Genomic DNA, 24,838 nt, shown 5'->3' on the forward strand with positions numbered 1-24,838 from the left:
ACTTGTAATATTATTAAAAAAAAGTAAGGTACAAAGTAGAATTATTATATAAAAAGGTAGGGTAAAGGATAAAATAGAATTATTTAATTACGAGGATAGACATGATGAGAGAAAAAAATAAGGTAACAATGTGACCTCACCAAATCGGTCGTTCCATAAAGTGATATTTTTCGTCGCTACGTAACGACAGATTTAATGATACGATATAATAAAATTGAAGTAACAATCAAAATAAAAATTTATATTTAAAAATGCGATACAATACAATACAACAACATCATAAGTCGAACAAGCCGTAAATATTTTAATTTATAAAAAAAAAAAAGAGAAAAATATAAATAGCAAACGATAGATTTGTTTCAAAAAGGGTCAAAATACACACGGAAACACGTAGACCGTTACCTGCTCCGTCTATTGAATCTTCTTCTCCCTTAGTCACCAAGACTAGCAGGTAGCAGCTTGTCTACTTCAGCAGCAGTCATTCGCCATAGATGCACGAAATAGACCTCCACGATCTCTCCGACGACGCCGATTACGCTGCTTCTATGCATCAAGTCAGCATTAATTTCCTCTCCACATTTACCTCTTTGCCATTTCACAATTTTTTATGATCACTTACTTGTCACCGTTTCTTCGCATTTTGATTCAATTGCTCCTATTTTGTCCGTTTATTTATTGATTCATCTCTCGGAAACGGAATGTTAATGTATATTAGGTTAACTTAATTTGTGCTTGTGATTTTGTGATTTCTCGATGCTTGATTATAATTTTTGTGATCCTTGCTTTTATTTAATAGTATATGCTAATTATTGATTCGCCAATTTATGTATATTGTTGAGCAACTTTTGTCACGAATTATCTTATCAGCATACACAAATTACGTTTGATAATCGACAAAAACACACACACACACACACACACACACAAAAAAAAATATATAGCTACCATATTGAGTAATTATCTATTAATTTTTATAAATTTCTGAATTATACGTAATTATCTCGAGCTTAAATAGAGGAAATTACTGTATATTTTGATGAAGTTAATATGTGCTTATGATGTGTGATTTACTATGGAGCTTGATTCTAGACGTTGAGCTTGTTGATTTTGTGTAATATACTCCATTTGGACTTTCTCCCAATTTATGTGGAAGTGCTTGACTGAGTAAGGAGTTTAAGGAAGAACGATGGTTGACGCTTGTGGTCTAAAATCAGTCATCAGACATTTCTGTGGCTATAAATAATCTCATTATGGTTAAAATGAGAAGTTTAAAGTTAAATGGTTTCTAAATGTAGAAATGATCATTCTTTTAGGGATAGACTGAAGAGGAAAGTGTCTTATATTAATTGGGACAGAGGGAGTATTTTAGTTACTCCTCCAGAAGTTTATGAAGCTGATTATTGTCCTGCTTTGTTGTGATTTGGTAAAATGGATTTAAAGTTTTTTATGTTTGTGGTGTGTACTAGGGTTCGACGAGCATGACTACGACTGGTAGCAGTAAACCGAGTTCATCCAGTGAACAAGTTGGTGTTGAAATAGTGTATTTGAAAGATAATGTGGCAATACACCCAACTCAACATGCATGGGAGAGGATCAGGGGTCGGCTGAAGCTGATCAAGCAAGGAAGTTCTCTGTTAATGGTAAGTAGATTTCATGCTTCGTTAGACTCATTTTTATGTATGACCAATTTCAAATATAGTCTTTGATAATTGCTATTGGATCATCTGCTCTTTTGTGTCATACATGATATTTGAAGTTTGCTACATCCCTGCCTCCCATAATTTTCGTACCAAAGTATAGGTGTGAGGTGGTGTTAAAGTTCAAATGCAACTGGATCTGCAAAAGCTCCTACTGTTTGGAAATTTCTTTATATAACAGTTGGTTCAAAGAGTGAAAGACGAGTATGCATAACAGGGCTTAATATAATTTAACAATAAATATAAGGGTTAAATATATGAGGTGTCCCTTAATTTTTTTTGGCTTGTAGTATATACCAATAACCTCTTGGAGTAATGGGTGAAAACGGAACGAGTTTTCCTTTCAAAGTTCAAACTAACGCAGTCTAGTACATTAACCAAGTATCCCCTTTGCCTTCCTCTTTCTAACTTAAATTTGGTTTTCCCCCTATCCTTCCCATTAAACAAGGATGACGCCTTTATGTTGTGTGTGTGTTTGTGTGTTTTTTTTTTGGGGGGGAGGGGGCTCACTTTTGTTGCAAATATCAATTGGTTCTGCCTATTTAACTGAGCCATCAAAGTGCTTTTGTGACAGACTTGGATTCCATATAAAGGGCAAAGCTCAAGTGCAAGGCTGTCTGAAAAAGGTTGGACTTAAGTTATCTGTATTGTGACTCAAAAAAGAGTTGTGATTTTATGCACATAAAAAGTTCCATTAGCTGTTCCATAATGTTATCTTTTCTATATCTTGGTTCAGATAAGAGTCTCTATACAATAAGAGCAGTGCCTTTCTCGGATATTAGGTCAATCCGTAGACACACTCCTACATTGGGTTGGCAGTATGCTATTATAGTTTTGTCGTCAGGTACGTGATCATGTACTATAGTTTCCCAAACCTTTCTGTTCTATATACCAGTGATTTTTTAACTGTTGTTTCCATAGAATAGTTTAACCTTTTCTGTTGTGAGAAGTTAGTTTACTTGCTACTCTATTTGTCTCTTTTGGAAATAGATCACTTTTACTTTCTAAATTATCAGTGTTATTATTCCTTGCATGCCTGGTGTGGCTTCAGTACTCAATTTCTCAGCTGTCACTTGATATAATTTCTTGAGAATTTAGGAAGTAGAAAGTCCAATGCTATTGTTTTCTGAGATAATCCATCTATGTTCTTCATTTTGCTGAGGGTCTTTCGGAAACAGCCACTCTTGCGGGGTAGGGGTAAGGTCTGCATACACACTACCCTCCCCAGACCCCATTAGTGGGATTTTACTGGGTAGTTGTTGTTGTTGTTGTTGTTCTTCATTTGGCATGATCGATGGCCTATTTGGTCAACTTTTGGGAAAGCTCTTTTTCTTTTTTCTTATTTTGGAGAGTTAAGTTATTTGGCTGAGCCCGTGGGAAAAAGCGTGATTGAGAATCATGAGAAGCAATTTTCTTGTCACGCCCCATCCTGGGGAGGCGTGGCTGGCACCCGGTACCGTGCTGGCCCGAGCGAACCACTCTATAACTCGTGATTGTTCGACCAAAACTAGAACATACATAGGTTGAGTTGACTGAACTCATTCCTTTTGTAACTATCATGGTCCAACATGGCCGCTACTCATAATGTACAACTGTAAGTGGGCAAACGCTGTATCAATGAAACATCGTTCTTAAAACATGAATACATATGGGCCGTCAAGGCCTCTGACATACTGTACCAAATGAATCTCTGTCTACAAAGCCTCTAATATTATTCGACATCAAATGGGACAGGGCCCCTGCCTACCCATAAGTATATAGGAAAACTCTGACACGATGCTTTATAGACTCGGCTGCACTCCGAATGAAGTGGAGTCTTACCGATCCTTCGCTAAATGCTAACCTCGTCTACTATGAGGGCTCGTCAAACTGATTACCTATATCTGCAGGCATGAATGCAACATCCACAACAAAAGGACGTCAGTGCGAATAATGTACCGAGTATGTAAGGCGGAACTGAAACATAACAATAAGTCAACATTAATTAAAGAGATATAAGAATGAAACTGAATCTCTGAGGTGCCACCATATATGCATACTAATTATACTTATATATATATATATATATATATATATATATATATATATATAGATATATATATATCTTCGGAACTATTATCCATATAGTAACATGACTGCCCAACTGATCAGTGGTAACTGCCCTACCGGCCTTCGCACGGTGGTAAATGCATAACTGCCCAATCGGTCGTAAATAATGATACATAACTGCCCAACCGATGGTAACTGCCCGACCGGCCGTAGCTCGGTGGTAAATGCGTGATTGTCCAACCGGCCGTAGCTCGGTGGTAAATGCATGACTGCCCGACCGGCCATAGCTCGGTGGTAAATAAAGATGCATGACTGCCCGACCGACCGTAGCTCGGTGGTAAATGAAGATGCATGACTGCCCGACTGGCCGTAGCACGGTGGTAAATGAAGATGCATGACTGCCCGAGCGGCCGTAGCACGGTGGTAAATGAAGATGCATGACTGCCCGACCGGCCGTAACTCGGTGGTAAATGTATAACTGCCCAACCGTTGGTAAATAATGATACATAACTGCCCAACCGGTGGTAACTGCCTGACCGGCTGTAGCTCGGTGGTAAATGCATAACTGTTCAACCGGTGGTAAATAATGTTACGTAACTGCCCAACTGGTGGTAACTATTGACCGGCCGTAGCTCGGTGGTAAATGAAGATGCATGACTGCCCAACCGGCCGTAGCACGGTGGTAAATGAAGATGCATGTATCACTAAATTATGAACATTAACATCTTTATCATATGCCTCAAAAGAGACTTAGGAACATACTTAGACATGTTTTGAACTACACTTTATAGGAATGAATAACGTAGACATCCTTAACTACTAAGAGTAGAACCATTTATGGAATAACATTACGTTTACGTATCGTTACTTGGATCATGCCAAAAGAAGGAAGGATTAGCCTTAACATACCTTTAATATCAACTTCCTACTTGTATTTCTGAACAATCTCCTCTATGCCTCAATCTCGAACTACTTCCGGCTTAACGATAGCACCACGAGTTCGAAACAACCAACCAAATGTATACTTGTCGTGACTAACCCCTCTGTTCGTTTTTGTTTGTCTAAGATCTCTAGAGAGCAGCCCCATTTTGTCAATTCCATATCACTAAAATGAGAGCTTAAGTGAAGAATTGCTTTATTTATGTCTATGGGCCCACACAATTAAAGCCATGACTTTATCACTAAGAAATTGGCTATAAAGATGCCGCCAACATGATAATTTGTATCAGTCACTTGTTGCTCTTTGCTATGTAGCCACGTGATGACATCCTTGTCACCTTGTAATTGTCCACAAATTCTCATCCTAAAGTGCTACTATTAAAATGCTAATATATTAATAAATCATGATACCATATAAAATCAATACATACACTATTATCATTAAAACATCCATGCAAAAATTTCATATATTTTATCAACTTCAAATTTTGTTAATCTCGTATAAAGAGTACAAATTTTCGTGCGCTTAATTCTTAAAATGGTAAAAATATAACCTTCTTTTCTTGTGAGAAAATAATTTATATCTTTACAATAAAGAAAATCTCATAAACTTTATCATATTATATCTATAATTTAAAGCATATTCGGAAGTAGTAATATTAATAACCTATGTTGCGCGGACTCTCCGAAATGCTGCCGCACCCATGTCGGATCCTCCAAAAATACACTACTTTTGAAGGATCCGACACGCAGTCACTTACCCGGCGACATTTTTGGAGAGTCCGAGCAACATAGTTAATAACTATATAAAATCATATTTTTCAAACTTTCTTACAAAAAATGCTCCACTCAAAATAAATACCATATCAAAATGTATCTAACGGTATCAAGGTTGTTAAACTTACGGGGTCTTACAATAACATAGTCACAAATCCTCTATAACCTCATGAATGGCCTTAATCCCTTGAAATATTACGCTAATGAGATATGTATCTCCATTCGCGTTTTGAGCAAGTATCTTACTTAAATGAAAAGTTAGGAAAGTCATCTAAATTTATTAAGTAGTAACTTTATCTATACATGTATCAATCATAGGTCATCCTTTTTAATAAGATGCCAACACACCTTTTAAATACACATGTAACTTTTATAGACAAAATAGATGCCCTCTTCACCTTATGCATTCATGTCTCCATCCCTTGGTGCCACCTATTCCTAACCCATGTGAATCATGCCCACATAATAATTATTCAATAATATTGACTTATTTCTCCTCTTCCTTCTATAGTCTCCAATTTAATTAGATACACACATAATTCCTTACTATATCGCGTTTCGCTTAAATACTAATCACCTTTAACATACTTCATATATCATACTATCATGATCATGTGGTATAGCACTAGTCCATAAATACGGAGTATTATAACTTGGATCATATTTCATCCCAAAATGTCAAACTTCGACGAAACTCATTTTCCTCAATTCGTTTACCCTTTCACCTTCACGACTTTACTTATCACTTGTTTGAAATAGTATAAATACTTATAACCTCAAAAATAATCTTGTCCTTGAACTTATGTCAATTATCTTATGACAAATCCAATGTAGAAAAGTACGGGATGTAACATTTCTACTGTGAAAGAAAATAGAAATTTGTAGCATCTCCTCGGAAGTAGAATCCGGAACATAAAATTTGTTATTAAGAAAACATCCTTATCAAAAATTTGTATTCACTAAACTATCCCTCCTAAGTTTAATCCATCTGGCTTAAGTATATTTTATACTAATAAATATTTTGATTTATTTCTTATTTTTTTCAACATTTTAATTAAATAAAATTAAAAAATTTAATTAAAGTCTCTTATAATAAATTGTTAAAAATCATTTATTTATGTAAGTTATACTAATAGAAAAGTGATTCTTTCTTTTTGACAAGCAATAGATTGAATCTTTGCATGTCCATTTTCCTATTTTGACACTCATAAGCATTTTTTGATAAGATGGTCAAACAAAAATTAATTCTCTAATACATATAAAAGTGCTTCTCAGATGTGTGTCAAACAAAAACTACTACTCTCATTTAACATAAGCAGGTTTTGGAAGTTTGGCCGAACAAGCCCTAAAACTCTTAAGATATGTTTCATTTTGATTATGCTTTCTCAAATGGATTTCCATGAATATAAGCATTTTGATATCATGGCAATGTTATGACTTTTGGGCAGTTAGAGGCTAAGACAACTCCTATTTGGGAATACTTTAGAAGCTAGGCTAGGAATCAATTGCTCCTAGATACATGGTTAAATTTGGTTCATCGAGCAAGATGTGGAACACATTATGATTCATGGCAATGTTATGACCTGTGGTAGGCAAATTTTGAGAAGCATAAGACAAGAACTACAGACAATACTTCGGAAGCTAGGGTTGGAGTCAAAATTGCTCCTAAATCCATGGTACGTTTTAGTTCATTTTATGGCAATCTTAGGACTCGTGGATAGGACTGTAGGAGAATTTCCAAAGCATAATCGGCAACTATTGGCAATAATTTTGAAGCTGGAGTGAGATCAAAGTTGCTCCTATAAAGGCTAAGGACATGGCTGGCTTTGGTTCGTTGAGAATGATCTGAAATTCAATTTGCTAACTGAAAAAAGTGAAAATTTGCTAGCGGTAAGGACATTGCTAGCTGAACTTAAAGTGGAATGTTGCTCGAAACTCAACTTGCTAGCTGAACTTAAGATCTCTCCGTGTTATCCTTCGTGTTCAATTAAATTTTGGGTCACCAAGATATGATACCTCTTCTGAAACAGCAAATGTTTTTGACAAAGTATCAAAGGATTTCTTATTTTCTCCAGTACCTATAATGAAAAAAATGAATTTTTTATTTCTCCAGTATGTGCCTATAAGGAAAAAAATGGATTTTTTATTTCTCCAGTATGTGCCAATTTTGCACAATTGTCTAGCTGTTTGTTTCGGTGGTAAAACCAGCTTCCTTTTTCTCAATGTGGCTCCAATTTGTTCAACCTATGTACAAAAGATGTGGAGCCAGCAACATTTTCTAAAGGGTTGTCAATGAATGGGATATTAGTTCATTTTAGCTCCGTGTTTTCTATTGTTTCTGAATAGGTTTAAGTTTCATGACAAGCCTTCCGTAAATCTATTTTTTTTGAAAAATCTAGTTGTTGGTCCTCCTTGTTTCAAATGTCTTATAATATCATGATGTTTCAGGTCCCTCTTTGGTAATCCACTTGATTGATTTAGGCATAATTATTCTGCTTCTCAATATATCATGATGTTTGAAGTCAATGCATTTAACTTGTATGCCATTGTATATAGGCATATATGCATTCGTGATGGATAGACATCTTTTATTCTATCTAGCTTTAAAACTTACATGCATGGCTTTATTTGTATATTTTTTTGGTAAGTTACATTCTGGCTTCATTTTCCATGCCATTTTTGGTAGATCTTGTTCATACTTCCCACAGTACCACTTTGTTGATTGTGCAACTGTCATGTCTTATGCAGGACTAGCATTTCCTCCACTTTATTTTTACAATGGTGGTCTCAAGGAATTTCTTGCAACGATTAAGCAACATGCATTTCTTGTGAGGTATATTGGTTACTTAATCTTCTTTTGGGCATCGGCTTTTTATGATTCTATAACTAGCTAAATGGACTATTAAAAAAATTCACAGATTTATGTGTTTTCCTTTTCTTTTTCTTTCTTGTTGATTCTTCATTGCAGTTTGGGACCAAAACCCCTTTATGTTTCTGTTTTACCTTTTATTTTGAGATGGAAAGAATGAGAAAGTAGAAATTAGAACAAGACAGCTCACACACGGATTGCTGTTTGATGCTAGTGTAACATACAAATAACGATAAACCAATTATCAGTAATATTATTTGAAAACACAGGGAGGTTCTTTGGTGGATGGGAGATAATTTGAAAGAACATGATCTCTGGAGGTGGCAGATGTGAGTGTAAGTTACTAGCAAATACTAGTTTGAGTGCCACCTATCAATTGATGTATGTTGTTTATGCTAGCTGAAATTCTGGTATAGTAACTAATTGTACTGGAAGTTGTGGCTGGTTCACCTTCTTTATGGATACCTACGGACTATTTTTTCACGTTTCAGAAGGCATAGATACTTGTAGTACTGGAAAGTTGGGATATTGGTTGATTTTGGTATCTATTTTGTCGTGCATTGACCTAGTACTGACAGAGAGTAACTAGATTACTGGAGGATTTCCTGTCGCTCACTAGTTAAGGGTATTTTCAGGTCTGCTGAAGATGCAAATATATTTCTTGTCAATGATTTCCAAGATCCGCTCCAGGTGCGGCTAATGTCATTTAAAATTCTTTTTAACTTTTTAACAATTCATCTATTGCTCTTTCACAAAATCACACTTCGACTTCATACTTCGATATGATTTTTATAGAGAACTCTCTCTTCCTTGGAGCTTCCGGGGGCCGTCTCTGTTGCAAACAGTCCAATTTCATCCGTTGCACCCAGTGAATCTTCACCCAGTTGGACAGACGGAGGAGCCCCTGATAAGAGCTCCACATATATTCAACAAAATGGCAGTCAAAGACAAAAACATAATGATCCTCGACATTTTTCTATTCAAGTACTGGAGAAATTTTCTCTTGTCACCAGATTTGCTCGTGAAACAAAGTCTCAACTTCTTCGTGAAGCTCGTGGTGATGGTTTCATTTCTAATGCAAGGAGGAAGCATGACAAAAAGCTAAATAATTATTCTTTTGTTGTTGAATCTAATGATGTTCATGAGCCGCTTGCAGATGTTCCTGTGCCTGCAGATTCTTTGGAGGTAAGAACCTCACATGTACTCCACTTCTCTTCTTAGTTTCATTGCCTTTACAGCTCCTGGCTTACAAGAATGCTGTTCATGAATTCCGTTCTTATTTGTGCATTTAATTTTTTTTGTAACTGGGAATTTGATTTGGTTAGTCAACAACGAGAATTCTGCACTTATGCTTAAGAAGATTTAGTAATTTACGAAAAACTACAAGTTAATAAGAAGTCAGACAATTTCTTGGTTTAATACTGCTGATGCTCCGATGGAGAAGTGGCAAGGCTGTTAACATGATTTATCCTTGGGTCCAAAGAATGAATGTACCGCTTCAGTTTATTGTCTACTGTACTGAAAACTATAAGAATGATCCTGCAAAATGGCATTTTTGGATATAATATCAACTCCATAAACAGGACTGTTCTGATGTATTTCTTTATCCTTAAACAGAAATGTTCTAATGAAAAAAATAGTCACAATGAAGAAGCGGTATTGCGTGATGAAACTTTTGAGGTATGTCCATACTTGAGGAGCCATTTGACTTGCTGGGCATGTAAATAAAGACCTACTAGTGAATAAAAACCTGTTTTAGTTTTCAGCTTTCTTGGTGATATAAAAAATCCCTCCAATCATATGATTATAGTTATCTAGTTGCTCCAATTCATGGATAAACTGAAGTTTTTACCTTTTCTTTTCCCTTTTTGTTGGTCAAAAAGTTAATTTTTTGCTTTTGTTGGAAAGGAGATAAAGGGTTACTCCATGGAACTGAAGACTAAATTTTTGTAAACAAATCAATTTGAGAAACAATGAATAAAGTTGCACTATCTGAATCCTACCTGTAGATGTAGACTGGACTGTGTCATCTTTTCTTTATATTGTTATAAAGTTCTAAGTACACTTATTATTTTAGCTGCACATTAATTTATTTTTACTTAAAGTTAAAAGCAGAGAAATTAATTTTTATTGAAACCCAGTTCAGATTGTAAGGGTGGATGAAGTATTTGACATGGTTACTGATTAATAATCTTTATTTCAGAGCTACTTTCCCTTCAGCAGCTGTAATGACAGATGTCCTCATTAACAGTTGAAATTTAGAGGAAAATCAGTGAACTAGTATGCTTGAGAAAAGTTTTTCAAATTACCACTTATTGTCTAGGCTACTTATTCATATCTAGCTTGGTAGCATGAGTTATTCTGGACCCCCCCCCTCCCCCCCCCTACCTCCTCCTTGAAGTTAATAAGTGCATGTAGTGGTCTTTCTGTGATTCATCTACGTCTTTTCTTTATGATGCAGTATGACAAATTGTCGTTAGTATGGGGAAAACCGCGCCAGCCTCCGTTGGGATCAAAAGAGGTATAAGGCTTGTCTATCTGTGTAATTGTAAGGTAGCATTTTTTGAACTGTTGGCAATTGGCATCATGCCAGTTCTAGGTCAAGAGTAAGTTTTTTCGGCCAGAAGCTCAGGTCCGTCTCATTCGATTGTTGTTGCAGACGTGAATAACTAAATAAAATTGCCCCTTTTTTAAAAACTTATGTTTGGAAATGAGGTTGTCACATAATTCAACATGGCAACAGAGTAGGCAGGGGTCCTGATTTTGAGTTTCACCGCAACCTATTATCAAATTTCCACGTACTTGAATCAAGAAAAGAATTAGGCCGTACATGTGAAGGTGTATTGCAGACCTAAATACAAATAAATGTCCATTCTGTAAAAGATTTGAACTTTCTGATGATTCATAGTTGTAATTGTGATAATTATCATTTGTATCTGTTGTCAAAACAACTAAATCGTTTAGGGTTAAGCAAAGGCTTCGTACACTTCGTTAAATGTGTCGTTGGATTCATTTGTTTAGTCAAAGAGTAATGAGGCACGTGTCAAAACTTATAATAAATCACAAGGCACTCATTCTCCAGTTCTACATCGTTGTTGTTATCATTGTATTAGAAGAGGTTCTATGTGGTTCGCTGAATCAGTTGCAAGCTACTTCATGTTTAGCTTTTTCTATTTATCGCAGTGAAAGTTTCTCAGATCAGAAATTATTTGTTGAGAAGTGGAAGTCAACTATGTTTATGGATGTCCCAGCAATTTTTATTTAAGGTGCTCTATAACTTAACTGAATGTTGTTTTTTGGAACTTCTTTGAGAGACGTTTAATTGAAAGAAAGAATGTTGCAGTTCCCAACATAAAACGTCTCATTGTCTGTCCCAATTTATCATAGACTTGCTCGCTTTTGCATACCACTTCAATTTTTTTTTGTGAGAGTTAGTAAGTAATTGGCGTTAAATACTCTGCATTTGAACATTAACTTCTTCAAGTTAAACTTTCTCTTGAGAGAATGTATTCCTACACTGGAAGCCCTAATATTGTTGTTTCATTAGTGCCTAATCTTTATCAATAAATTAATCAACCAACTACATCTCAATCCTAGATTAGTTGGGTTGGTTAATGAGTCCTCTATACCATGATGTTCTATTAGGGTCGGCTATATTAATCTTCTGTACCATTCAGCTTTATTAAGGTCCCTCTCACCCAAGTTCCTTTATGGGGGAAACTGTTACCTATTTAATACTACAGCGAGGTGAAATTGTAGCATGTACCTAAGAGAGCATCAACGAAATTGTTACTAAAAGGATTTATCCTAATTTTACTATTTTTTATGCTCTCCATCAACCTACAATGATTCCCACATTTAGACACAAAACTGGCTGTGCTCTTGAACGTAAGTGGAGTGACTAGTGAGTTTGTAATCTGTTATACTTGATGAAATCTGATGAGGCAACGTTTTCCATATTCAACATTTGCGTTTCAAATGTAGATAAGGAGTACTTGACTAAAGTTGAGTAAGATAATTAATTAGCGCCTAGTGGCTAGTCAATGTCTCCTTTTTGTATGATTTGTGATCCTTCCAAATAGAAGAGGTAAAAAAATGCTGGTTCTAGTGACTTTAGATAGTTCACGCATTGTTACTTTTTTGAGTTAAATTAGTTTGTGAAGACCAAATACCATTTCCATGAAGACTATAATGGCCATGACTTTTTTAATAGATCATTTATGTGCCCCAATATGATATTGTTATTGTGTTTAAGGTAATTTGATTAGCATGACATTCTAAGAATGCCACATAATCCAACTTGTAGGTTTAACAACTTAGTTCAAAAGGTTATTTGTCAAAATACTGCACATCTGGTCGGCCTTGGATGAGAAATTCCTACATTATGAGTGTGTCTGTGTGTGTATACATACATAAATACACACATGTAACATATGTGTGTGTGTGTGTGTGTACACGCAATTATCCCAATTTAACTTTCTAGCCTGTGGTTATATAGTGTAATGTTGTGTCTGGCATTCGCAGCTAAGTTCTTCATTCCTTACTTCATTAAGTTTTTCCTCAGTGGTCCACCTTTTTGGACTCTGAAGGGAGGATCATAGACTCTCAGGCACTAAGAAAGAGGATCTTTTATGGAGGAGTGGAGAAAGGTCTGAGGAAAGAGGTATGTTCTTGTGGAGATTTGTCCTTCTCACTGTCTGTCTAAGCAGGCATAATGTACTTCCATTGGTCATTGTGCTTCCAGATCTGGAGATTTCTGTTGGGATGTCATTCGTATGATTCAACGTATGCTGAGAGGAAATACCTTGCATCTATCAAAAAGTCAGAGTATGAGACATTGAAGAACCAGTGGAAGGTTTGTCTAGCTCTCTCTAGACAAATGTCTTTCATGACTAGTATTGTTGAATAAGCTGCATCTTATGTTTAATTCACTTGCAATCTGATGAGATTCTTGTGACCGTCATTATGATGCTGCTGGATTGCGATGTCTCTGTTTTCTCTTTGAGTATCTCACGCTTTGTCTTTCAATTGACCCGAGTATGATATCATCTCAGATTTTCATGTCATTACTCCATTCCCCTGTCTCTACTAGATTAAATGATGCCAATGGTAAATTAAATATTGAAAAGAGGAATGCATATTCATAGAGATAGTAATAGTCATTTTTATGTGTTTCCTTTTGTTTTCGTGAAATAGGACACCGATGAGCTTGGAAATAATAACATGTCTTTGGGATTTTGACTTATGATGAACTAGGGAAGTCAACTCCCTATTTTTCCTTCCTCCAAAGCATTTTCAGGGTTAAAAGAATTAAGCATTTTTGATGGGGCGTTATGCTTTTCATGTTCTACGAGGGGAATCAACTCCCCTATATTTCTTTCTTCCAGAGAGGACCAATATGAGACAATGGCTTTGAGATCCTTTTTGGTAAAATGAAGCTTTAAATTTTAATGTTCATATTGGATCTTTTTATGCAGAGCATCTCTAAAGAGCAGACCAAAAGATTTACAAAATTTCGAGAAAGAAAGGGTCTTATTGAAAAAGATGTGGTAAGTATTTTATTAGTCCAGCCTTTTTGGCCTACAAATGATTTGTATATGAGAGGTTGAGAGGCAATATGCAGTTCTTCACATCCGAGCCATTAACTACCAGTGTTACTGCTATAACATAGTATTATTTTGGTTTATAAAATTATGACACTTCATATTGTTCTTCTTTCCTTATTCTTTTTTGAATTCATCTTTAAGGTCAGGACTGATAGGTCGATTCCATTCTATGAGGGGGATGATAATTCTAATGTGAAGTGTTTGCGTGACATACTGCTCACTTACTCATTCTACAACTTTGACCTGGGTTACTGCCAGGTAACTGCGATACGTTAATTGGTGTGTTTTTGCTAATAATATGCTCATGCAAATCTGCTACATGCATGATTTTCAGATTTCTAAACATTGAAATTATTCAGGCTTCTTGCCACCCTTTCTCTTTCTCTTAGATCTGTTGTTTCACAATAGAGAGACTTGAACTTGAAACAATGTATATCTAGGCAGCACTGTGTTCAATATTAATGTTACTTTTCTGCAGAAATAAATCCCAACTTTTTGGTAGTGTAATTTTGTGAAATAAAAGAATAAGATTCAGAAGCTTGAATATTTTAACAGACTCTTCATTCTTACTGAGAGACTTGTTTTTCTTCATTGCAAAAATCTGCTTCAAGATTTAACTTTTCTTCACTCTGAAGCTTTTACTATAACCAGGATAGAGTTTTGGCATAATAAAGTAGCAAGATAATAAAAGCATTCAAGATTGTGACCTAGCGGTCATGGAAGTGGAAAGGCCCTAGAAGACCAAGCTTCAAATCCCAGTAGAGACAAAAAAAACTCTAGATGATCTCACCCTATCTGCCTAAGCCATGGTGCGCTTTACCCAGTACATATGTTGGTGGGAGGTAGTAGATACCCGCTAGATAAGTTGAGGCGCGTGAGAGGTTGTCAGGGCACCACAGTTATTTTAAAAAAGGTAGCAACGTAATAATGCTGCTTTTATGCATGTCTTTTTTGGTACCTAACATTATTACTATCCAATGTCCTGATAGTTTACCTTCAATTGGATCTTTTTGCAAGGGATTGTCACGCTATCAGTGAACAAATGATCTCATATAATACAGATCACAATATCTAATATTACCAGCCTGAGATTACTCAGTTTCCCTTTTGACTGTCATATCTCTATGGAGAATTCAATTTTTGGTGGATGATATTGGTGGAAACACGCTTTTGATCCATGTTCTTGTTACCTTTATGCTCCATTGTTCTCTTTACAACTTAGTGTCAGTTCCTTTCCTTTCTTGGTTTCTCACTTTAGATGAACCTTTTTATTCTATTGACTTGTAGGGTATGAGTGATTTTCTTTCACCAATATTGTATGTGATGGAAGATGAACCAGAATCATTTTGGTGCTTTGTGGCATTGATGGAGCGGCTTGGACCAAATTTTAACCGTGACCAGAACGGAGTGCATTCTCAGCTTTTTGCATTGTCAAAGGTTCTCTCTCTCTCTCTCTCTCTCTCTCTCTCTCTCTCTCTCTCTCTCTGTGTGTGTGTGTGTGTGTGTGTGTGTGTGTGTGTGTGTCTGTGTGTGTCTGTGTGTGTGTGGACGCATGCTGGCATGCATACAATACATATGAACATGTGTACATCTTTTGTTTCTTTCTTTTTCTTCATATCTTGAATTAGTGACCCTCAGCAATTTAGTTACTTGGCGTGGTCTGTTTTGAGCTCTTCACAAACCATGTCCAGTAGTTATAGATCCGAAGAGGTTATTAAGCATGGTGTCCTGCTTCCGGTAGATTAAGCCAGTGAGAGATGCTAGCTTTCATTGCTGTTTCCATTAAAACAAATTTTCCAATTTCTGAAGTGTCATGCTGCACTGCATTTTAGTTAGTTAGGCTAGTATAATTTTCATTACAAGTTTATAGTATTTTAACTAATGGAGCTTCTATTCTTTGCAGAACGAAAACCGAACCTTATGGAAATTGGGTACACTGCCTCCAGGTTTAATCACATTTTATTCTACTACGAAGCCACTCGACAAATCTTGGCATGTGTTGGGGCTTGGCTACAATCCAAGCATAAGCATGGATGAAATCAATAATGCTGCAGTTGTCCACTTTAATGGGAATATGAAGCCATGGCTTGATATTGCAATGAACCAATTTCGGCCTCTTTGGACAAAGTATGTCGATTATGAAAATGAGTACGTGCAGGCATGTAATTTTGGTCTTTAAATAAATGAGGTCAGGTGGATTTATGCTTCATGGGTTTAACAAGCTATTCCTACAAGCATCCCTTAACATGACTTGCCGTTGCTCTCTCCCACGGAAAATTAGTGCTCATGTTTCTATGCCTTAGGTGGTATTTCGTCTATCCAGGTCTTCGCGTTTTTTATCAACAGTAGTTTGGTGTTCTAGTTTTCAATTGTCTATACGGTGTTGAATTTTTATGGAAGGACCAGAAGTTAAATAATATAGCAAGTTCTATTTAATTCAGAAGGCTGCTATCGGAGTTTAGATATTGGCAATTTTGTGGCTAGTAATGTACTTCAGAATTCACGATTAAGCAACATTATTTTTTCTGGTATTTAATTTCGTCGCTCTATGTAGTGTGTAGGTCAGCTGTGATTTCGTCTAGAGTATGGGATGCATTTCAAGTTGTTAGTGCATAGATCTAGAGGTTTTCTATATGTAACCATCTTGTTTGCAGATAAACTCCTAAAGGCAGCGGCTTTAAATGTCTTCTTCCAGATGCTTATGATGAAGTCATCAATCAGTAAGTGTGTAGTTAATTATCATATGCAGTGAGACCAGTTTAGATATTTTTCAGCATGTATACATTTATTATGTCGTACATGATTCTGATGGATATGGTGCTGTACGCCTTCAGTTACATTCATTGTGAACTGGTACTTAGATGAGCACCGGCACAATGGGCAGATGAGAAGTATCAATGTTTAGCCTGCTTAATCTGTGCGGCCTAACAGTCTATGAATTTGGAGACCAAAATCCAATCCGAAGACAAAATAATACTAGGCGATTTATTCGCATCTGTCTAAAGCTTTGATGAATAAGATTATCACATGTCTATATTGATAAAAAGTAGTAGGAACTATGGATGAAATTGTTGAGATGCGCAAGTTAATCGGACACCATCTTTATAAAATAACAAAATAACTACTAGTATTCCTTTCGATACTAGATAAAAGAGAGACAACAGAGAAGACAACTTACGCTGCATCTGATCATAAAGCCACGCAAAATCACGGTTAAAATAAATAAATTTCCACGATTACCACAAGTAAAAAGCCCCAAACAATAATTCAATACAAAAAGGCCCAGAAAAGACGGGATAATCTCTTCCTAGGGCTGAGATATGCTACACAAAGGAATCTTCTAAGAACTCCATTCCTATCTCACCTATCAATTAACCAAAAAGAAAAAATAACTAGAAAAATTAGCAAATAGAGCTCTTGGGAAAACATCATAGCTCCTCACAAAATTTCTTTCCACCTCAACAATTAACCATTCAAATGTCGATTCAAATAATAGTACCAACCCTCATTTCGCTGTAAGCTACTACTATTCAAGCAGTAGCAGAATAGCGTGGTGCCGTGTTTTTAGCTGTTCCATTAGGAACCCCACCACCACGACTCATTCGCCCACCTGTGTTGTCAGTTCGTCGATATCCATCACCTCCGCGGTTTGATGACCCCCCACGACTGCCACCCCTGTTGTTGAACTCATTTCTTCCATTGAAATCATCTCGACCATAGCCCCTGCCACCTCCATAATTTCCCCGTCCTCTTCCACCATCGTTCCTGAATCCAGCACCCCTTCCAGATTGAAACCTACCTCTGGTGTTACCTGCAATAGAGATAAGACAACTAAATTCATTGTAAAAAGGTAATAATGTAGCTACACTTTCTAGGAGAGATTCGTGAAGTCCAAATTTTTAACATTTTCCTTCTTAAGATCCATAATAAAGCAGGGCAGCCCTACGGCCCCTACCCGCTGCTCCATTATCCGCTTCGATATGCATTTCCCCTTTATGTACATAAATGGATATCGCTTTATGTACAAATTAAAACCAAAACATCAACGGCCCCTCAAAAATGCCATTTCAGCTGCCTCTTTTTAAGAATGCTTTGCCAGGAGAGCGGGAAAACGAGATAATATTCTCCTCAATCAGAAAGGACCCAGTAATTATAGAAACATGTCCTTTACAATACCCAACACAACACATGTCGAATATGCAATTATTTAAATTTTTCCTATTGGCTACGCATCTGTCATTCTAATCACTTCCAAAGGACAATCGTTAAGCTTACCTCGAGAATTGGTAGACCTCTTCTCCTCGACCACAGCTTGCCGTCCACCGATTAGAACTGGAGAAGCCTGAAGCAAAGGAAGCCCAAAAGAAAACTGAGCGGGGGCAAAGGAACAAATTGGCTGAGGCATAACACAAGCAAGGAGTACTAGCATGCATACTAGCCTAAATAATAACCATACCAACATAACCCAAAGTGCATATTCAATAAAAACACTATCTGCTTCCGAGGCCTGCCACATGAAATCTTCCAAACCAGATTTAACAATTTAAAGTTTCTACAGGGAACAACTTGGAATGCATACTATAGCCGCATGTCAAATATACTCTTGTACCTTCCACAATCTGTTTTTTCATCTAGTGGGGTTTACAACAACTCATGACAAATATCAAATGGGAAAGAAGAAATCTAGTTTCTAAATCTACAAACATGTCAACCTCTTTTAGAGATGACAAAAAGGAAAATAGTACAAAATAAATGCAGAGGAGATAGTTTTAATTTGCAGAACTGGCTGAGGTGACGATAAGAATTGTTAATTAAGGTCAAATGTGATTGACCCACAAAAGTGCAAGCTGGGTTGTGCAAGGAACATTTACTTAACTTGGAGTTTTGGACAATACCAAATTTTACCCAGACACATGTAATGTAACCCGACAGAATTTTTACAGGTTCGACGAGTAAACTTCATTGATAGGCAGCACAAATCAACGGATGCAAAAGTTCAGGTCAACTAGGAATACCTTAATAGCCCAAATTAAATTGTAAAGAATTACCCAAATAAACCTAAAATAGGGACAGCCTGGCACCCTAAGCTCCCGCTATGCGCGGGGTCCGGGGAAGGCCGGACCACAAGAGTCTATAGTACGCAGCCTTACCCAAATAAACCTAATTGGCATAAATTTCATTCCAGCTGCAGAATTAGTGAAAATATTACATGGCATTGAATTCCAGATCATCTGCGGCAAGATGACGAAATTACAATGAGAGAAAAGATTTACTTGGACAAACTACATATTAAAAAGACCCGGTTTTGAATTGGAAAGGCGGGGCTATGACCCATTGTTTAGCCCATCATATCCCAAAAGAAATTTCAGGAAGTGGGTTCACAACTTGTTCATTGACTCAAACCTATTTCAACTCCTCCAAAATCTGATACAACCCACTCATTTGACAGATCGTACAAGATTAACATTCAAACTACTTAAAATTCAACACCTTTTATTTGAGAAACCTTCCAGCATAAAGCAGTCAAAATCAGTATGAGTTTTCATAGTGCTACTATGCAACAATAAGTTAGAAAAGTTACCAAGTCATTATTGCCAAAGAGCTGGATACTAGAAACATCAAACAATATAATGTAAAACTAAAACAGACATTGAAACAAAATCAATTAATTAATTCCACAAAAGCAGTTTAAAGTGAAGCAGAAACGACAAAAAGCTCAACTTCAAAGAAAAGAACAGCTCACAGCAATATGGTTACTCAACACTACTAATAAAAGCAAGGCATATGGGTGCTCACTGATTTCTTATACATTTCCCAAAGTACTTGTACTTGATGAAAGATATTTTAGCAACTGTTCCTCTCATCCACTCCAACTTATAAAACATGACATGCATTTGGGGGGGGGCAATCTGTTTTTCTCATCCTCTTCAACTAATAACACATGACATGCATGTGGGGGGGTGAAGATGAGATACCTCGATTGCTTTTTGCACAGCACTCTCCACTTCAAATTCCACAAATCCAAAACAAAATCCCTGTTGCTGACATAAAACAGTTTATTGATTAAAGAATCCATAATTGCAGAGGAACTTATAGCAAAAGAATGCACATGCAGATTTTTCTTTAGCTAGCAGGAAAATAGCACAAACAGACATACCCTGTTACTTCTGACTTGAATGCCTCCATTTTTGATAGGCCCAAACTTCTTGAACTCATCTGCAAGTAAGGCCACAGTCGCACTCATAGGCAGGCCTTTTATGTAGACTGAGTAGCCATCAGCTGCTGGAGGCAGATTAATAAACACAAGAATGAGAAATCAACACAAATTATAGTGAAATATAATTAAAAATGGAAGCAAACTCTGCAGTTGCATGCCTTCTCCTTCTGGGTCATTTATATTATCAACACTATCTGAGCTGGAAACTGGGCCATCAGTTGCTATTGCGGCTGGTTGATTCACTTGCTCAACCCTCTTTGCCATAGGCTTCCTAGCAGGTGCTGGAGGAGGGGAGAAAGTAGCAGCGCTTTCCTTGAGATGCATGACCTGAAACAAATTGCAAATTGTCTAACTAAGAGAACTTCAATAGACCTTTTCCTTCCCCAAATCATCTTTGAAACCCAATAGGACTTAGCAAATGCTCTAGTCCGTATTAACTATGTAAATATAGAGGTACTAATATTGCAAATTAACCCCTTGAAAGTATACACTAAGAAGAATATGCTTTCAGTTATTTGTTGCCCATGACCACTTACAATTGAAGCATATGACTTCTTAGGAACTTCCCCAGTTTTGGTGTCAGATTCAACTACCACTTCAGATCCATCTTGGACTTCATCAACAACCTCAGACACAGGCACTTCCTCTTCAACAATAGGCACATCACCATTCTCAGGTGGGTTGTAAACTTCTCCCACATCAGCTTCCTCCGCTGGCGGTGTGCTTTGCTCAGGAATGTGATTCTCCTGTACTGGAGGTGGATCTGCAACAACTTCAAAACAAATACTTCGTCAGTTGCTAATTAGGGTACTGCCAAAAGAACCCATCATTTGTTTCAATTACCTTGCTGTGGCGTGACAGGAGCCTCAACATCAGTTACTGGAATCTGGACTGCATCATGCTGACTGACATTCTCTACGTATCGAAACATATCATTCAAGACAAAGTACCCTCTATCTTGCGGTGCTAGGAAGAAAGTTTGACAGAAATTTAGGATCAAGTTGTCTTTCCCAGTTAAATATCCAGTCACAAGGACATGCACCCCGCCATTGAAGGATTCTTGGGCATCCACAGACTTAATCTCTGCTCTGAAGTCTCCATAGTTAAGTGAGAGTATCTTATCATTGATTGCCTGTGTTTGACATCAAACAACAGAACATGAGCAACTTCAGCAGTGATCATTCAAACGAGAAAACAGCACAGAGCAGCATAAAGTAAAAAATCTATCTCCCTATTATACCTAAACATGAGCCTCTCAATGTTGACCAGTTTTAAAGTCATTAAAAGGCAACTAGATCTTCTTCAAACCAAAAACCTGCATTACAAATTCAAGTATGCATCCACATCTCAACAGCTAATATTCTCCAAACCGTACTACTTTTTCGCTCTATAATATTCTACAAAAACTAATAGTTGATATAGAACATGCTCTCTCAACTAATACCAACTGATTTTTAACTTTTCAGTATAAGTGCAAAGTCAAATTAAGGCATTTAGTTTAAACCAGAGGGATTAAAACCATTCTTTTCCTGGGCGATATGTGGATATTAATTAGATAAATGTGATTTTTACATGTGATCATCTAACATTAATTATGATTTAATAAATTTCTTCTTAAAAAAAATGTGATCTTTACCTGCAGAAATAAAAATCAAAATTCAACAAAACTCAAATCCCTTGTTCCTCATCTAATCAATCAACTACCTCTCAATTCTTACAGAATTTTCCAAGCAGCCAATAAAAAATTAAGAAACCACAATCATAAAGGAACAAAATATTTAGGCACATTGCACGCGAATTCCTAAAACTAAATCAATATTGGGGAAAGGCCGTGCTTACTTGCATTGTGGTAGTGATGCCCATGGAACCATCATCTTCAGGGCGTCCAAGCTTGCTTATATCCTGATAAAACCTAAATACAAGCCCAGGCGAATGGTGCAATATATGATAGTATTGCTGCACAAATGCATTAGCCACCTATATACAAACAAAAATAAACTCAAATGACTATCTAATTAGACAAAAAAATACAGAAATGAGCTGAGAAAAATCAGGAATTAATTCAACACGCACAACTTGAGCAGAAACTGGTTGTGCTGCCGCTGCTGCTGCTACTGCCGCCATCCTCAATAAAGGCCTAAATACAAAATAAACCAGAAAAATTAACAAAAATAAAAGCTCAAAAAGTCAAAACCCTAGGCTCGTGATTTTTATTCACATATCTATTAGTACATCACATATAGAGACGAATATAAACACGAAAAAACATGAAATGTATTAAATTAACCCAAAAATATAACAAAAAAAATCTCAAAACCTTAGGCTCGTGATCACTTATTCACATATCTCACCACATCACATATAAAAACGAATATAAACACGTCAAAAAATGAACTTTATTAAATACCATGGAGGTCCTGTACGGAAAAGGAGTAAGATTAATTTGATGTACCTGGATTTGTATTAGATCGGGGAAATGTGAGAGAGAGATTTGCTGGTATAGTCTCTGAGCTTCTCTCTCTTCGCCTTTCTCTCTCTCTCTCTAAGAAGCTTTGAGTTCTAGGGTTTTGCTGTAGAGAGAGTGGTGGATCTCGAAGAGGCGCGAGTAGAGAGAGAAAGAGGGAAAAAGGAGAGAGAAAGGTTCCAATGAGGAATTTATACGAGAAATGTAGTGACTCGTGGTAGATAGATAATTAAACTTACTAAATTTTGTAATTAATCACGGTTTAGCTGCAACTTCCAGAATCTTCCTTCAATACTTCTCCTGCTCGCTTTCTATTTTTGTTTGTTGCTTCCATTTTACGCACATATTATTCTAATTTCAAATTTCAACAACACGATTTCATTATTTCCCTCGTAAAAGAATTACGTCATTATATTTGGAGCATGTTTGGAAAGCCACCTTAAAAATTGGATTTGGTGTATAATTGGGTATAATTACACAGTTTGGCATGTTTGTTTGGCCAAGTAATTACTTGGTCCGCATGAAATTGGGTGTAGTTACACTCTCCAATTCTCAAGGGGAGGTGAGAATTGGTGGTAATTACACTGTGTAATTACAATATTATTTTTTTAGTTTCTTTCCTTTTTATTTTATTTTATTTATTTTCTTTACAACTTTTATTTCTATTTATTTAATTTTATTTTTACTTTTTAATTTTTTTTGAAATTTTAAAATAATTTTTCTTTGTACATTATTTATCTTTTATTTTTCTACCTTTACTTCTTATGATCACATGTAATTGCTTATAATTTATTTATTATTTATTTTATTATTCTATTTTTTGAAACTACACCTCCTAATATTAAAATAATGAGCCATTAACAAACTTGGCATATAATGAGTGATGCAATTAAAGTAAAATTTCGTTGTTAAATATGATTATAATCTTATTATGTTTCCTAATCTTAAGTTGTAGTGGAACTTACTACTCCATTATTATGTTGGAATTTGACATATGTTAAACTATTTTTTTTTGTGTGTGTTTTAAAATTGTTGCTACATTCATGGTTCCAATTTATTTGTTTTAGTAGTATTGGCTCACATTGCATATTGTTCATTTTTTTAGTTAGAATTAATAAATTAGTTTTGTCAAAAATTTGTATAGTGTTATGACATTATATTTATATATATTAATTTATTTTATCAGACATGAATTCCATGATGTTCTTACAGAACATATATTTTTAGTTTTGTAAGTATCTAAACTAAATATTATTAATTTAAAAAATATATATAAATTATTTTTTACAATTATTAATTATAAATATATGATTACTAATTAATGTATATTCACGAAAAAATATATATCTTAAATACCAAATATAATATCATTTACACTTATAAAAATTTATAGGCATATATTTATTATAATGACTTTTAAGTTTTGATAATTACTTCATTTAAAATTTAATCTAACTGTGTAATTACACTTGTGCAACCAAACAGTAAACTTGTAATTACACTGTAATTACACTATGACAAACAAACAGGTCGTCATAATTACACAACTGTATAATTACTAGGTTGTGTAATTACTACCCTAGTAATTACACCAATTCCAATTACCTGATGGCTTTCCAAACAGACATGTCTTCATATTTTTGCAAATTCTTCATTTTACTATGGTAGTTGTCATATTTTTGGCCGGGCAGAAGACATATTTTAGTTTACCTGAAGCCAATAGTGGAACCAAAATTTTCATTAAGGGGCATGAAAGTAGGGGTGTTCGTCGGTCGGTATGGTACGGTATTTAGACATTTCGGTTCGGTATTTTCGGTATTCGGTTTCTTAAAATCATATACCAATACCGTACCTAATTAAATTCGGTATGGTTTGGTTTTTCTCCTTTTGGTTTCGGTTTATTCTAGTGCATAGAGTCATACACTCTAATATTCTTAGTTAAAGTACTCAAAAATACAAAAGTAAAAATGTTTGTTGACTAAAATTTTGTCAAAAACTAGCAAATATCGACCCAAAATAGATAAAATTGTACATAAAAGAATATTTGATCATTACAAATGTCTTGTTACTTGTTTAGAGTTAATTGATGACCTTTGAGAATAAAGTAAAGAAAATTTTTAGATTTTTTATATTTATGTTATAATTGATAATATGTGTTTTGTGTAACATAATATATATTTCGGTACGATATTGGTATTTTATCTTAAAATACCAAATACC

At 35.7% G+C, this 24,838-nt stretch overlaps 2 protein-coding genes across 7 annotated transcripts; one reads left to right on the top strand and one right to left on the bottom strand.

The window, feature by feature from the left end:
- Nucleotides 372-16,842, top strand: LOC109233036 (GTPase-activating protein gyp7-like). The gene is made up of 17 exons (XM_019398779.1): nt 372-554; nt 1,467-1,640; nt 2,272-2,323; nt 2,434-2,541; nt 8,211-8,295; nt 8,967-9,021; nt 9,127-9,516; nt 9,949-10,011; nt 10,793-10,852; nt 12,896-12,994; nt 13,076-13,186; nt 13,809-13,880; nt 14,079-14,195; nt 15,225-15,417; nt 15,884-16,099; nt 16,592-16,657; nt 16,772-16,842. The coding sequence occupies exons 1-17, from the start codon at nt 492-494 to the stop codon at nt 16,840-16,842; spliced, it is 1,995 nt and encodes a 664-aa protein (XP_019254324.1). The 5' UTR covers nt 372-491.
- On the bottom strand, nt 17,124-22,805 carry LOC109239890 (putative G3BP-like protein). 6 transcript variants are annotated; one of them, XM_019406833.1, is made up of 10 exons: nt 22,607-22,805; nt 22,228-22,291; nt 21,994-22,131; nt 20,998-21,286; nt 20,691-20,917; nt 20,313-20,481; nt 20,095-20,216; nt 19,913-19,972; nt 18,213-18,279; nt 17,124-17,748 (listed from the first exon to the last, which is right to left on the bottom strand). In XM_019406833.1, the coding sequence occupies exons 2-10, from the start codon at nt 22,276-22,278 to the stop codon at nt 17,468-17,470; spliced, it is 1,404 nt and encodes a 467-aa protein (XP_019262378.1). In that variant the 5' UTR covers nt 22,279-22,291; nt 22,607-22,805; the 3' UTR covers nt 17,124-17,467. The 6 variants fall into 6 exon arrangements, with proteins under 6 accessions (XP_019262378.1, XP_019262310.1, XP_019262249.1 ...); XM_019406765.1 differs by having other exon boundaries at nt 19,913-19,978; nt 20,095-20,219; XM_019406704.1 differs by having other exon boundaries at nt 20,691-20,926.

This window comes from Nicotiana attenuata, chromosome 1 (genome assembly GCF_001879085.1).
Source record: "Nicotiana attenuata strain UT chromosome 1, NIATTr2, whole genome shotgun sequence".
Taxonomy (NCBI): domain Eukaryota; kingdom Viridiplantae; phylum Streptophyta; class Magnoliopsida; order Solanales; family Solanaceae; genus Nicotiana; species Nicotiana attenuata.